The sequence below is a fragment of the Lissotriton helveticus genome, chromosome 11 (assembly GCF_964261635.1).
Source record: "Lissotriton helveticus chromosome 11, aLisHel1.1, whole genome shotgun sequence".
In the NCBI taxonomy this organism is placed as follows: Eukaryota; Metazoa; Chordata; class Amphibia; order Caudata; family Salamandridae; genus Lissotriton; species Lissotriton helveticus.
The window spans coordinates 843,043,811-843,059,753 of NC_136072.1; the positions used below are offsets into that span (position 1 = coordinate 843,043,811).

Genomic DNA, 15,943 nt, shown 5'->3' on the forward strand with positions numbered 1-15,943 from the left:
TGACTGTTGTGCTTATTAAATGGAACATGGACAACACTGACATGCAAGTGAACTACTTAATTTTATGAAGAACATTTAGTACTTTTTAATTTCAAAGGTATGCTTTATAAAATAAATAAAAAATCCCCCAAAATACACAGGCTGTCAAAACTTAAGCTCGTAGCGTTGGATATGATTTGGAAAATTTCTGTCTTTAAGACCTACAGGTTGCTGAAGGACAACTGGGGCGCCTTCTAGGACCCAGGGCACTGAACCAATGATGTTGCTGCACGCAGCTTCAGACATGCTCGAAGTCTGATGATGTAAATAGCTGCAGTAGAAGGGATCAAGTCATCTAGAGGTTTTTTTGTTCAACTTCAGTGGTGACCTCGGTGCTCAGACATGCTGTCTCAGCACTCGCCCTACTCAGTGGATACTTCGCCACTCTCACTCAGGGATGCATGGTTTAATGATACATACTGGGCCCTCTCCTGTCCTCACACAGCACTTAGTGACTGCGCGAGCGCACAATAAGCATGCAAATGTACCTTCTGCTTATGTCTGTTGTCACGTGGACTGAACCACAGGAGAGAAGGAGGGGGTGCATTTTAAGAACCTGGCATTTTACAATACCGTTATCATTTTTATAAATACTCTAGTGTTTAGGGGTTTCTAACCAACACTGATGGACAGTTGTGATGCACATGTCATTTTGAAATCAGCAATGCGAACGTTTGGCAACCTTTACAGACACCTGTATATTCACAACGTGAATGAGTGCCAAGCTTAGAATTACACATTTAGACAGTGCGGTGGTTTACGTGGGCCGGGTCTTGCAGGTGTCTAGGCGGGTCCCTATCGGACTCTATATTTTTGCCCTCCCCCTCGATGAACATATAAATCTTACCTTTGCTGCAGTACCATTGCTCACTACCTTTGAGAGGACTTCAAAGAGAAACGTTATAGTTCTATTACAGTCTCGTCATTTCAAAATGGAAGCATTTATAATATTATACATACAACAACGCCATAGTTGTTGCTTATGAAGCTAACAACAATTGGCAAACTCAATTGTCCTGCCTTCTTTTTATTGTTCACCATGTCTTTTTTTAGGTCTACTTTATCTTAAATAGGCTGCCCCAAGGCTCCACTATCACCTTACAAACACTCCCAATACCAGAATGCTGCCCATAACCTTATACTGTACACATTATTAACTACAGTTTTTGCTTGTGCAACTTTGCTTACTAACTTTTTGCCTGTTATGTGCCTTTATATACTTGAAATATTTTAAACAGCTATCTTTTCAACTAAATTAACAGCTTTTAGCATGCTGTACAAAATGTTTCCCTATTATTTCTGATTACATGAAATTCCTCATTATACTATTTTTTTATATGCACTGTTTAAAGACTAAACAGGCAATTAAACAAGCGGGGCGGGCGGGGTCTTGTTGTGTATGCTTTCCATGCGCTCACTGTGTGTGTGTGTTGCTTTCTTTGTGTGTACATCATTGTCTCTGTGTGCTTCACTGTCTCTGTGTGCGTATCACTCTTTTGTGTACGCATTTCTGTCTCTGCTTCTTTGCATCTGTGTATATACGTCTCTGTATATGCGTCTCTGTGCATCTTTGTATGTGCGACTCTGTATGCACGTCTCTGTATGTGCGTGTCTCTTAGTGTGTCTCTGTCAGTGAGTCTATTTGGTGTGTGTCTGTCGGTGTGCCTCTCAATGCGTCTCTGTAGTGCGTCTGTCACCCTCACATCCCCTCACCCTCCCTCACACCCCTCACACTCACTTACCCTCTCACCCACCTTCACCCACCATCACTCCCCCTAACACCCCCTCACCCTCACACCCCCTCACCCTCACACCCTCATTCCCCCTCACCCTCACCTACCCATACACCCTCTCACACACCCTCTCACTCACCCTCTCACCCACCCACACCCTCACACACCCTCTCACCCTCACACACCCTCTCACCCTCACACACACTCACACACCCTCACCCTCACCCACACACACCCCTTCACCCTCACACACCCGCCCCACCCTCACACCCACCCTCACCCACCCACACTCTCACACCCTCTCACCCTCACACCCTCTCACCCTCCCACACCCTCTCACCCTCCCACACCCTCTCACCCTCACACACCCTCTCACCCTCCTCACCCTCACACACCCCCTCACCCTCACACACCCCCTCACCCTCACACCCCCCCCTCACTCACCCTCTCACCCTCCCCCAAACCCTCACCCTCACACCCCCTCACCCTCACACCCCCTCACCCACCCCTTCACCCTCACTCACCCTCTCACCCACCCTCACCCACCCACACTCTCACACCCTCTCACCCTCACACACACTCTCACCCTCACACACCCTCTCACCCACCCTCATCCTCACACCCCATCACCCACCCTCACCCTCACACCCCCTCACCCTCACACCCCCTCACCCTCACACCCCCCTCACGGACCCTCTCACCCACCCTCCCCCACACCCTCCCCCTCCCCCAAACCCTCACCCTCACACCCCCTCACCCTCACACCACCTCACCCTCACCCACCCCTTCACCCTCACCTTCACCCTCACACACCCTCTCACTCACCCTCTAGCCCACCCTCACCCACCCGCAAGCTCACACACCCTCTCACTCTCACACACCCTCTCACCCTCACGCACCCCCTCACCCACCCTCACCTCACACCCCCTCACACCCCCTCACCCTCCCTCACACATCCTCACCCTCACACCCCCTCACCCTCACCCACTCACACCCACTCACACCACCACACCCCCTCACCTACTCACACCACCACACCCCCTCACCTACTCACACCACCACACCCCCTCACTCTCACACACCCTCAACCTTACACACCTTCACCCACCCTCACCCACCCTCACACACCCTCTCACACACCCTCACCCTCACCCTCTACCACTCTACCGCCCACACTCTACCGCCCTCACTCTACCACCCTCACTCTACCGCACTCACTCTACCGCACTCACTCTACCGCACTCACTCTACCACTCTACCGCCCTCACTCTACCGCCCTCACTCTACCGCCCTCACTCTACCGTCATCTCGCCCTCACTCTACCGCCCTCACTATACAACTCTACCGCCCTCACGCTACTGCCCTCATTCTACCGCCCTCACTCTACCGCCCGCACTCTACCGCCCGCACTCTACCGCCCGCACTCTACCGCCCGCACTCTACCGCCCTCACACCCTCACTCTACCACCCTCACTCTCCCACTCTATCGCCCTCATACCCTCACTCTACCACCCTCACTCTACCACTCTACTATTCTACCGCCCTCACACCCTTACTCGACCGCCCTCACTCTACCACTCGACCGCCATCCCTCTACCATTCTACCGACATCACTCTACCACTCTACCGCCCTCCCTCTACCGCCCTCCCTTTACCGCCCCCCCTCCATCACTCTACCACCCTCCCTCTACCGCCCTCACTCTACCGCCCTCTCTACGACTATACCGCCCTCACTCTACCGCCCTCTCTACCACTATACCGCCCTCACTCTACCGCCCTCTCTACCACTATACCGCCCTCACTCTACCGCCCTCTCTACCACTATACCGCCCTCACTCACTCTACCGCCCTCACTCACTCTGCCGCCCTCACTCACTCTGCCGCCCTCACTCACTCACTCTTCCGCCCTCACTCACTCTTCCGCCCTCACTCTTCCGCCCTCACTCACTCTATCGCCCTCACTCACTCTACCCCCCTCACTCACTCTACCCCCCTCACTCACTCTACCCCCCTCACTCACTCTACCCCCTCACTCACTCTATCGCCCTCCCTCACTCTATCTATCGACCACCCTCTATCTATCGCCCCCCTCTATCTATCGCCCTCCCTCTCCTCCACCCACCTCCTTCTCTAACTCCCTGTTCTCTTCTCTTCTCCTGTGCTGATCTGCTGCTCTCTTCAACCCGCCTCCTTCTCTACCTCCCTGTTATCTTCTCCCGTGCTGTTCTGCTTCTCTCTTCAACCCCACCTCCTTCTTTAACTCCCTGTTCTCTTCTCCTGTGCTAATCTGTTGCTCTCTTCCACCCACCTCCTTCTTTAACTCCCTGTTCTCTTCTGCTGTGCTGAGCTGCTGCTCTCTTCCATCCACCTCCTTCTCTGACTCCCTGTTCTCTTCTGCTGTGCTGAGCTGCTGCCCTCTTCCACCCACCTCCTTCTTTAACTCCCTGTTCTCTTCTCATGTGCTGAAATGCTGCTCTCTTCCACCCCACCTCCTCCTTTAACTCCATGTTCTCTTCACCTGTGCTGATCTGCTGTTCCCTTCCACCACCTCCTTCTAGAACTCCCTGTTCTCTTTCCACATGCTGATCTGCTGTTCTCTTCCTCCCGCCTCATTCTCGAACTCCCTGTTCTCTTCTCCTGTGATGCTATTTCTGCTATCTTCCATCTGCCTCCTTCTCTAACTCCCTGTTCTCTTCTCCTGTGCTGATCTGCTGTTCTCTTCCACCCACTTCCTTCCTTAACTCCCTGTTCTCTTCTCCTGTGCTGATCTGCTGTTCTCTTCCACCCGCCTCCTTCTTTAACTCTGTTCTTTTTTCCTGTGCTGATCTGCTGTTCTCTTCCACCCGCCTCCTTCTTTAACTCCCTGTTCTATTCTCCTGTGCTGATCTGCTGCTCTCTTCCTCCCGCCTCTTTCTCTAACTCCCTGTTCTCTTCTCCTGTGCTGATCTGCTGCTCTCTTCCACCCCACCTCCTTCTTTAACTCCCTGTTCTCTTCTCCTGTGCTGATCTGCTGCTCTCTTCCACCGCCTCCTTCTTTAACTCCATGTTCTCTTCTGCTGTGCGGTTATGCTGCTCTCTTCCACCCACCTCCTTCTCCAACTCCCTGTTCTCTTCTCCCGAGCTCATCTGCTGCTCTCTTTCACCTGCCTTCCTCTCTAGCTCCCTGTTCTCTTAGCTTCTCCTGTGCTAATCTGCTGTTCTCTTCTACCCACCTCCTTCTTTAACTCCTTGTTCTCTTTTGCTGTGCTAAACTGCTGCTCTCTTCCACGCCGTCTCCTTCTTTAACTCCCTGTTCTCTTCTCCTGTGCTAATCTACTGCTCTCTTCCGCCTCCTTCTTTAACTCCCTGGTCTCCTCTCCTGCGCTGATCTGCTGCTCTCATCCACCCCACCTCCTTCTTTAACTCCCTGGTCTCTTCTCTTCTCCTGTGCTGAACTGCTGTTCTCTTCCACCCGCCTCCTTCTTTAACTCCCTGTTATCTTCTCCTGTGCTGATCTGCTGCTCTCGTCCACCCCAACTCCTTTAACTCCCTGTTCGCTTTTCTTCTCCTGTGATGATCTGCTGTTCTCTTTCACCCGCCTCCTTCTCTAACTCCCTGTTCTCTTCGCCTGTGCTAATTTGTTCTCTTCCACCCGCTTCCTTGCTTAACTCCCTGTTATCTTCTCATGTGCTGATCTGCTGCTCTCTCCCACCCCACCTCCTCCTTTAACTCCATGTTCTCTTCACCTGTGCTGATCTGCTGCTCTCTTCCACCCCGCCTCCTTCTTTAACTCTATTTTTTTTCTCCTGTGTTGATCTGCTGTTCCCTTCCACCACCTCCTTCTCTAACTCCCTTTTCTCTTCTCCTGTGCTGATCTGAGGTTCTCTTACCCGCCTCCTTCTCTAACTCCCTGTTCTCTTCTCACATGCTGATCTGCTGTTCTCTTCCTCCAGACTCATTCTCCAAGTCCCTGTTCTCTTCTCCTGTGATGATCTTTCTGTTAGCTTCCATCCACCTCCTTCTCTAACTCCATGTTCTCTTCACCTGTGCTGATCTGCTGCTCTCTTCCACCCCGCCTCCTTCTTTAACTCTGTTCTTTTCTCCTGTGTTGATCTGCTGCTCTCTTCTACCCCACCTCCTTCTTTAACTCTCTGTTCTCTTCTCTTCTCCTGTGCTGAACTGCTGCTCTCTTCCACCCGCCCCCTTCTCTAACTCCCTGTTCTCTTCTCCTGTGCTGATCTGCTCTTCTCTTCCACCCGCCTCATTCTCTAACTCCTTGTTGCCTTCTCCTGTGATGATCTTTTTGCTCTCTATCATCCGCCTCCTTCTCTAACTCCCTTTTCTCTTCTCCGGTGCTGATCTGCTGTTCTCTTTCACCCCGCCTCCTTCTCTAACTCCCTGTTCTCTTCTCCTGTACTGATCTGCTGTTCTCATCCACCCCACCTCCTTCTCTAACTCCCTGTTCTCTTCTCCTGTGCTAATCTGCTGCTCTCTTCCACCCCACCTCCTTCTTTAACTCCCTGTTCTCTTCTGCTGTGCCGATCTGCTCCTCTCTTCCACCCACCTCCTTCTCTAACTCCCTGTTCTCTTCTCTTCTCCTGTGCTGATCTGCTGCTCTCTTCCACCCCACCTCCTTCTCTAACTCCCTGTTCTCTTCTCCTGTGCTAATCTGCTGCTCTCTTCCACCCACCTCCTTCTCTAACTCCCTGTTCTCTTCTCTTCTCCTGTGCTGATCTGCTCTTCTCTTCCACCCCGCCTCATTCTCTAACTCCTTGTTTCCTTCTCCTGTGATGATCTTTTTGCTCTCTTTCATTCGCCTCCTTCTCTAACTCCCTGTTCTCTTCTCCTGTGCTAATCTGCTGCTCTTACACCCCACCTCCTTCTCTAACTCCCTGTTCTCTTCTCTTCTCCCGTGCTGATCTGCTGCTCTCTTCCACCCCACCTCCTTCTCTAACTCCCTGTTCTCTTCTCCTGTGCTAATCTGCTGCTCTCTTCCATCCCACCTCCTTCTTTAACTCCCTGTTCTCTTATGCTGTGCCGATCTGCTCCTCTCTTCAACCCACCTCCTTCTCTAACTCCCTGTTCTCTTCTCTTCTCCGTGCTGATCTGCTGCTCTCTTCCACTCTGCCTCCTTCTCTAACTCCCTGTTCTCTTCTCACATGCTGATCTGCTGTTCTCTTCCTCCAGACTCATTCTCCAAGTCCCTGTTCTCTTCTCCTGTGATGATCTTTCTGTTAGCTTCCATCCGCCTCCTTCTCTAACTCCATGTTCTCTTCACCTGTGCTGATCTGCTGCTCTCTTCCACCCCGCCTCCTTCTTTAACTCTGTTCTTTTCTCCTGTGTTGATCTGCTGCTCTCTTCTACCCCACCTCCTTCTTTAACTCTCTGTTCTCTTCTCTTCTCCTGTGCTGAACTGCTGCTCTCTTCCACCGCCCCCTTCTCTAACTCCCTGTTCTCTTCTCCTGTGCTGATCTGCTCTTCTCTTCCACCCGCCTCATTCTCTAACTCCTTGTTGCCTTCTCCTGTGATGATCTTTTTGCTCTCTATCATCCGCCTCCTTCTCTAACTCCCTTTTCTCTTCTCCGGTGCTGATCTGCTGTTCTCTTTCACCCCGCCTCCTTCTCTAACTCCCTGTTCTCTTCTCCTGTACTGATCTGCTGTTCTTTTCCACCGCCTCCTTCTTTAACTCCCTGTTCTCTTCTCTCGTGCTGATCTGCTGTTCTCTTCCACCCCACTTCCTTCTCCACCTCCCTGTTCTCTTCTCCTGTGCTGAACTGCTGCTCTCTTCCACCCACCTCCTAACTCCCTGTTCTCTTATTTACTCCCTCTGCTGATCTGCTGCTGTCTTCCACCCGCCTCATTCTCTAACTCCCTGTTGTCTTCTCTTCTCCTGTGCTGATCTGCTGCTCTCATCCACCCCACCTCCTTCTCTAACTCCCTGTTCTCTTCTCCTGTGCTAATCTGCTGCTCTCTTCCACCCCACCTCCTTCTTTAACTCCCTGTTCTCTTCTGCTGTGCCGATCTGCTCCTCTCTTCCACCCACCTCCTTCTCTAACTCCCTGTTCTCTTCTCTTCTCCTGTGCTGATCTGCTGCTCTCTTCCACCCCACCTCCTTCTCTAACTCCCTGTTCTCTTCTCCTGTGCTAATCTGCTGCTCTCTTCCACCCACCTCCTTCTCTAACTCCCTGTTCTCTTCTCTTCTCCTGTGCTGATCTGCTCTTCTCTTCCACCCGCCTCATTCTCTAACTCCTTGTTTCCTTCTCCTGTGATGATCTTTTTGCTCTCTTTCATTCGCCTCCTTCTCTAACTCCCTGTTCTCTTCTCCTGTGCTAATCTGCTGCTCTTACACCCCACTTCCTTCTTTAACTCCCTGTTCTCTTCTCTTCTCCCGTGCTGATCTGCTGCTCTCTTCCACCCCACCTCCTTCTCTAACTCCCTGTTCTCTTCTCCTGTGCTAATCTGCTGCTCTCTTCCATCCCACCTCCTTCTTTAACTCCCTGTTCTCTTATGCTGTGCCGATCTGCTCCTCTCTTCAACCCACCTCCTTCTCTAACTCCCTGTTCTCTTCTCTTCTCCGTGCTGATCTGCTGCTCTCTTCCACTCTGCCTCCTTCTCTAACTCCCTGTTCTCTTCTCTTCTCCTGTGCTGATCTGCTGCTCTCTTCCAACCACCTCCTTATTTTACTCAGTTTTCTTCTCCTGTGCTAATCTGCTGTTCTCTTCCACCTGCCTCCTTTTTAACTCCCTGTTCTCTTCTCCTGTGCTGATCTGCTGCTCTCTTCCACCCTCCTCCTTCTTTAACTCCCTGTTCTCTTCTCCTGTGCTGATATGCTGCTCTCTTCCACATACATCCTTCTCTAATCGCACACACATATACATACAACCACGCACACACACACACATACAACCACACACACACAACCACACACACACAACCACACACACACAACCACACACACAACCACACACACACACAACCACACACACACACAACCACACACACACACAACCACACACAACTACACACAACCACACACTCAAACACGAACACAACCGCACACACAACCACAACACACACAACCACAACCACACACACAACCATACACACACAACCACACCCAACCACACCCAACCACACACACAACACACACACACACAACCACACACATCTATTTTTCGCCCTCACTCTATCTATCGCCCTCACTCTATCTATCCATCACCCTCACTCCATCTATCCATCGCCCTCACTCCATCTATCCATCGCCCTCACTCCATCTATCCATCGCCCTCACTCAATCTATCTATCGCCCTCACTCAATCTATCTATCGCCCTCACTCAATCTATCTATCGCCCTCACTCTATCTATCTATCGCCCTCACTCTATCTATCTATCGCCCTCACTCTATCTATCTATCGCCCTCACTCTATCTATTTATCGCCCTCACTCTATCTATCTATCGCCCTCACTCTGTCTATGGCCCTCACTCGATCTATCGCCCTCACTCTATCTATCGCCCTCACTCTATCTATCGCCCTCACTCTATCTATTTATCGCCCTCACTCTATCTATCTATCGCCCTCACTCTGTCTATGGCCCTCACTCGATCTATCGCCCTCACTCGATCTATCGCCCTCACTCGATCTATCGCCCTCACTCTATCTATCGCCCTCACTCTATCTATCGCCCTCACTCTATTAATCTATCTATCGCCCTCACTCTATCGCCCTCGCTCTATCTATCTATCGCCCTCGCTGTATCGCCCTCACTCTATCTATCTATCACCCTCGCTCTATCGCCCTCGCTGTATCGCCCTCGCTCTATTTATCTATCGCCCTCGCTCTATCTATCTATCGCCCTCGCTCTATCTATCTATCGCCCTCGCTCTATCTATCTATCGCCCTCGCTCTATCTATCTATCGCCCTCGCTCTATCTATCTATCGCCCTCGCTCTATCTATCGCCCTCGCTCTATCTATCGCCCTCGCTCTATCTATCTATCGCCCTCGCCCTATCTATCTATCGCCCTCACTCTATTAATCCATCTATCGCCATCACTCTATCTATCTATCGCCCTCACTCTATCTATCTATCGCCCTCACTCTATTTATCGCCCTCACTCTATCTATTTATCGCCCTCACTCTATCTATCTATCGCCCTCACTCTGTCTATGGCCCTCACTCGATCTATCGCCCTCACTCGATCTATCGCCCTCACTCGATCTATCGCCCTCACTCGATCTATCGCCCTCACTCTATCTATCGCCCTCACTCTATCTATCGCCCTCACTCTATCGCCCTCACTCTATCTATCGCCCTCACTCTATTAATCTATCTATCGCCCTCACTCTATCGCCCTCGCTCTATCTATCTATCGCCCTCGCTGTATCGCCCTCGCTCTATCTATCTATCACCCTCGCTCTATCGCCCTCGCTGTATCGCCCTCGCTCTATTTATCTATCGCCCTCGCTCTATCTATCTATCGCCCTCGCTCTATCTATCTATCGCCCTCGCTCTATCTATCTATCGCCCTCGCTCTATCTATCTATCGCCCTCGCTCTATCTATCTATCGGCCTCACTCAATCTATCTATCGCCCTCACTCAATCTATCTATCGCCCTCACTCAATCTATCTATCGCCCTCACTCAATCTATCTATCGCCCTCACTCGATCTATCGCCCTCACTCGATCTATCGCCCTCACTCGATCTATCGCCCTCACTCTATCGCCCTCACTCTATCTATCGCCCTCACTCTATTAATCTATCTATCGCCCTCACTCTATCTATATCGGCCTCACTCTATCTATCTATCGCCCTCGCTCTATCGCCCTCGCTCTATCTATCTATCGCCCTCGCTCTATCTATCTATCGCCCTCGCTCTATCTATCTATCGCCCTCGCTCTATCTATCTATCGCCCTCGCTCTATCTATCGCCCTCGCTCTATCTATCTATCGCCCTCGCTCTATCTATCTATCGCCCCCGCCCTATCTATCTATCGCCCTCACTCTATTAATCTATCTATCGCCCTCACTCTATCTATCTATCGGCCTCACTCTATCTATCTATCGGCCTCACTCTATCTATCTTTCGCCCTCACTCTATCTATCTATCGCACTACCACAGCATCACTCAGGGGCACCACAACATCAATATGCGCTACCACAGTATCACTGAACACCACAGCATCACTCGTCACCACCACAACATCACTGAACACCACAGCATCACTCGTCACCACCACAACATCACTCAGTGCCACCACAGTATCAATCTGTGCAACCATTCAACAACAACTAGATCAAATATGTTCTCTCAATGTTTCAAACTTTATTACAAATGTCACAAAAAGATGTTAATATTTCACTTCTGTTCTTGGATTTTCATCACAATAAAATACACTGAACATAATCTTCACAAAAGTTATTTTCAAAAGTTTAAGCTATTGCCATTATAAATTACAATAACTTTTATTTCAGTATTAACCCCTTCGGTGCTCATGACGGAACGGTTCCGTCATGAGTGTCGGTTGGCCTGTGCTCATGACGGACCCGTTCCGTCATGAGTTCATAGGTTCTTTAGAACCTTCAGCACCGCAGCGGAATTCGCGCAGCACAGAAGGGGTTAATTATTAAAAAAATTAAAAGCCATTGCTATTTGTAATATCAATACATCTAAGTCACGTAAATACAAAACATGTTGCATTACAAATGCTATAGGTGTCACATTTGCAAAAGATACAAGTATTGGCATTGTAAATGACAAAGCTATTAATTTCGCTATTTTCAAAACCAACATAAATAAAAAATGTGTCATCTACAAGACCAATAGCTCAAACTTTCATAATGCGAGACCTATTGCATTGCAAATGCTTGTTTTACAACTGTGATAAACGTGCTGTACTGTACCTGGACTCAACCTTCACCTTCCCCCATTCACTCAACCAAGCTACCAAAGAATCAAGGTGGGTGAAGACTTCCATCACTGACTGAGAACCCAATCTCCTGATTAGTCCTTTCAAGGGTAAGGATCAGAGAAAAAGCTAGGTACCAGCTAGGTACCAGCTTTCGAAAAGATAAAATGTTTGTCAAGAAAAGGTAAATAAACATGTACTTGATATTAGAAAAATCAAACAAGAGTACTACAATGGGTGTTCAACTCACTAAACTATTCTCTAGAGAGAAGATAGATGATGCATCTCTAAGAATTTTTTGTATATCTCTGCATATCACCTAAAACCACGGTCCCATCAATTTTTCTTTTACACTTCAGCCACTTTCTTCCATTCGCTAACACAAAAGTGATAAAGAGGCACCAGCTGTACCTACCTGAACAGAAAGTGCTGTGCTGTAAATGTTTCCAAAAGTACCATCATCTCTTTGTGACTTCAGTATGTTTTCCTTTATATCCCCAAAGGCTTTTGTGAGTTTTTCTGTCAGGTGCGATGTGTAAAGACCAGAACGCATCAAGCACTGGAAGGCCAGGCCTGCCATGGCTTCCGTATCTGTAAAAAACAGAAACAAAGAGGGTGTGTCAGGTGCCTGAAGCTCTGCAGAGACATTAATGATGTATCTTCATCTGCATCTGCATACAATCCCTTCTTTTATGCCTAAAATATCACTCCATCAGCTAGCAGTCCACAAGTTCTTTACGGGTGACCCAATATACTATACAGACTATTTTCCATAATGTCCTACAAGAAGCTTCACTTAAGCCCTTTTTGGAGGTTACTACGCAAAGCACGAGTACAGGATGAACACGAGTACAGGATGGACACAAGTAACGAGAGTCCCCTTACTTTATATTTAAAGAGTAGACCACCTACCCTCGTCAACCCAAGGATGAGGGAGGAGGGCATGGTGTCAACTTTATAGTGAGCTAAAGTAGACAGTAGGACAACATGTTCTGTTTTTGTCTGTAGTGCTCAGTAGATTACAATAAACTCCAGCTTCAAGGTGGAACACAAGCCTCACATGCAATGCAAAAACAAGATCAGAAAATTTAGAATCATAATAAAATACATAAAACAAACCAATACAAACCACTAAAAACTTTCGAAGGCTGAATAACCCTAGAAATCAGCCAGATAACTGGAATTCAGATGATGTAAAACTCAAGAAGCAGGAAAGATCTCGCACAAGTCTTGGTAGACCATGCCAAAGCTAGACACTAAGGGCCAGATGTAGGTCGCCAAATACCGTCGGTAACGGCCGATTTCGGCCGTTACCGACCGGTATTTGGCTGTTGAGATGTAGGTGGGTCTGAATTTACAGATTCGATATATTTACCGATTCGGTAAATTTACCACTTCGGTATTTTACCGAATCGGTAAATATACCGAATCTGTAAATCCATATGTAGGTGACACTCCTAAGAGTACCACAGGCCCTTAAGAGTCGGTATTTTACCACCCATCCTATTGGGTGGTAAAATACCGAATTCAGGTGTGCATGCACATCTGTGCATGCACACCTGTGCCATGTGACACACAGACATGCCCTTAGGGCACACATGCCTGTACTTGAGGTGCTAGTGGGTGTCAAAGTGACACCCCGTGCACCCTTGCAGGATTCGGTATAGGAATGGGAATAGGAATAGGAAGGAGGCAGATGTAGGTAAAAAATTACCTATTCTGTAAGAGTCGGTATTTACCGAATCTGTAAATACCGAATCGGTATTTCACATTGATTCCTACGGGCTTCAAGGCCCATAGGAATCAATGTGAAATACCGAATCGGTATTTACCGATTCGGTAAATACCGACTCTTACAGAATAGGTAATTTTTTACCTACATCTGCCTCCTTCCTATTTACCGACTCTTAAATACCGATTCGGTATGAGTCGGTATTTAAGAGTCGGTAAATAGGATTTACCTACATCTGGCCCTAAGTATTTTGAGGGTCTTACTCCAACATCTAAACTTAGGATATCTTCTTAAGGCTAACTGGGAGTCAAATCTTGAAGAAAACTTCCGGCTATACAAACGAGAAAAAAATCACTTTGGATAGGCAGCTAGGCATTAATATTTGTAAGTTTCTATAAAGGAAGACGTTGTTCTAAAGTGGATAGATTTACCCACAGTTAACAAGACCATCTTTATACAACACTCAATGATGGATTTAATATAGTGCAGTGGAAGACAAAGGGTCGCATTTAAAAAACAAAAACAAAACACAGGACCATATGTGGGGGTTTAGCAGATTTTAAACATTACTATCTGGAAATACAGCTACAGTGGATAGCATGATGGCTGGCACAAGCAAAGAGGGGTGAGACAACATACTGAGGGTGGGTACTGTCACTGGACTCCATAGCTTTCTCAATTTAGGGCAAATGCTATTAAACAAAAACATTTTCCAAACTTGTACAGTCAACATGTTACTTCTGGAGCAGATGAGTTTCACCCATGGGGTTGGAGGCACTGCATATGACCTGGTACTTTCCTAGTGGTATTTCCTGGGATTCAATCTAAGTGGTCAGAGAACTTGTGATTTACACTGGTCTAGTGCATGCATTTGGAACACTAAGGACATGTAACCAGCTGGCTCTTTAATCACATTTGAGGATTTAGATACGTGTGACCTTCCCTGGGACAATTTATAATGCATGGCAAATTTATTAGATTAATTCAGATCACTTAGGGTTGTAAGAAATGGGGCATCCTGTCAATGAGATCCTCCAGACAATTGTGTTATTAGGTAATGAAAGTAATGTTATGATTCTGCACTAGGTGGCACTGCAAAGCATAACTGTTATGAAGGTAAGACAAAATGAGAGCATGAGCTGGGCAGGGAGCTTCCTGATAAAGAATGAGAAAGGCTAAGGAACATGTTGCTCGTGTGTTCAGAAATGCAAGGTTTGAACTCCTGCAAGTCAATTATGGCTCCACACGTATCTGACACTAAAATGCCACAATACGATGTGTACTGGAGACCGTGGTGGATGTCTCCGATATGGTGAGGATAATGACAACTTCTAGCATTAGGTGTGAGTTGTCGGATAATAGCTTCTAAACCAAATAACAAAAGGTTGACAAGGCGATCATTCAAACCTTAACTCACGAAACATAAATAGATTTGATCAACAATATATACATAGAGATATCTCTTAGCACTGAGCATCAAAGTGATACAGAAAATAATTCAACACTCTGGCGTATACAAGAAAATAAACTTTTTTACGTAAAAGGTCAAACAAAATAGAAAGGAGAGAGTTACACAAGTTCTAGCGTCCAACGGACTAATGACCCAAAATTGTCCACACTGGATGTGAATCCAGGGTCATGGAGGCTCTCTCGCAGTCTGCTCCAAGGTTTTTTGGGTAGCAGAATCTGAGTGAATGCTGGGATGGAAGCCCCTAACACATAGCCCGGCACCATGGCAAGGGCAATAGATTGGTAGTTGCTGATAGGAGGCTCATGGGTCCTCATGTAGAAGCTGGCACATCACAGTAGCAGGGCAGCATTGTGACAAGGCACACTCTATTTAGAATGAGAGCATTGGGGAACCCCTAAGGCGGAAGGGCGGGAGAGTGAAACGAACACACGCTTGACCGACAATTCTCCCCTAGTTTTATCAATAGTGGCAACTTCCCTCTCAACATGCATCTCACAACTCAATTGGTGCCCAGCTTCACAGAGGTTATGGTGCAGTTGCAGACCTTTGTAGTAGGCAGTCTCGCACAAATAACGATCCTAACAGCAGAGCACTGGGTAACTGTACTCCGGATCTTGATTAAATCTAAGGCAGACTTGTTATGTTGCAATGCAATCTGCTTCCTTTCTTCTTCAGGTTGCAGCTGCACCAAAGTCTTTTCCTCCGTTCACGAGAAATTGCCTACCCCTTCAGGGCAGACCGTGAAAGCGCTCTGCCTGTGGTATCATTCTATCTCTGCACTGGTGTACAGAGCTTGTTCAAGTCAAAAGGTGAACTCTGAATAGGCCAATGAGGTCAGCTTATATTCATATATACCTGCATTGAGTCTACTATGAATTTAAGACCCAGATTTTAAGCTGTTAGTAAACGTCTGGAGGGGACCAGTCATTTTAAATTGCACTTCTTGCTGGGGAGATACACTTCCACTGTCAAGAGCTGCCATGGTGAACTGTGACATTGGTATTGTAGAATGGCACCAGACTATATTTTGTCCAATAAGGGGCTACTAATAGGCGTTTGTCTCTCTGGCAGCCCATGCC

The 15,943-nt window shown here is 48.0% G+C and overlaps 1 protein-coding gene across 2 annotated transcripts in view; it reads right to left on the reverse strand.

Moving 5' to 3' along the window:
* TCN2 (transcobalamin 2) overlaps positions 1–15,943 on the reverse strand; it is a 122,829-nt gene that overhangs the window by 39,779 nt on the left and 67,107 nt on the right. For both annotated transcript variants that reach the window (XM_078667069.1, XM_078667070.1), the window contains one exon: positions 12,077–12,252. In XM_078667069.1, the coding sequence (XP_078523195.1) occupies positions 12,077–12,252 (176 nt within the window). The remainder of the gene's footprint in view (positions 1–12,076; positions 12,253–15,943) is intronic.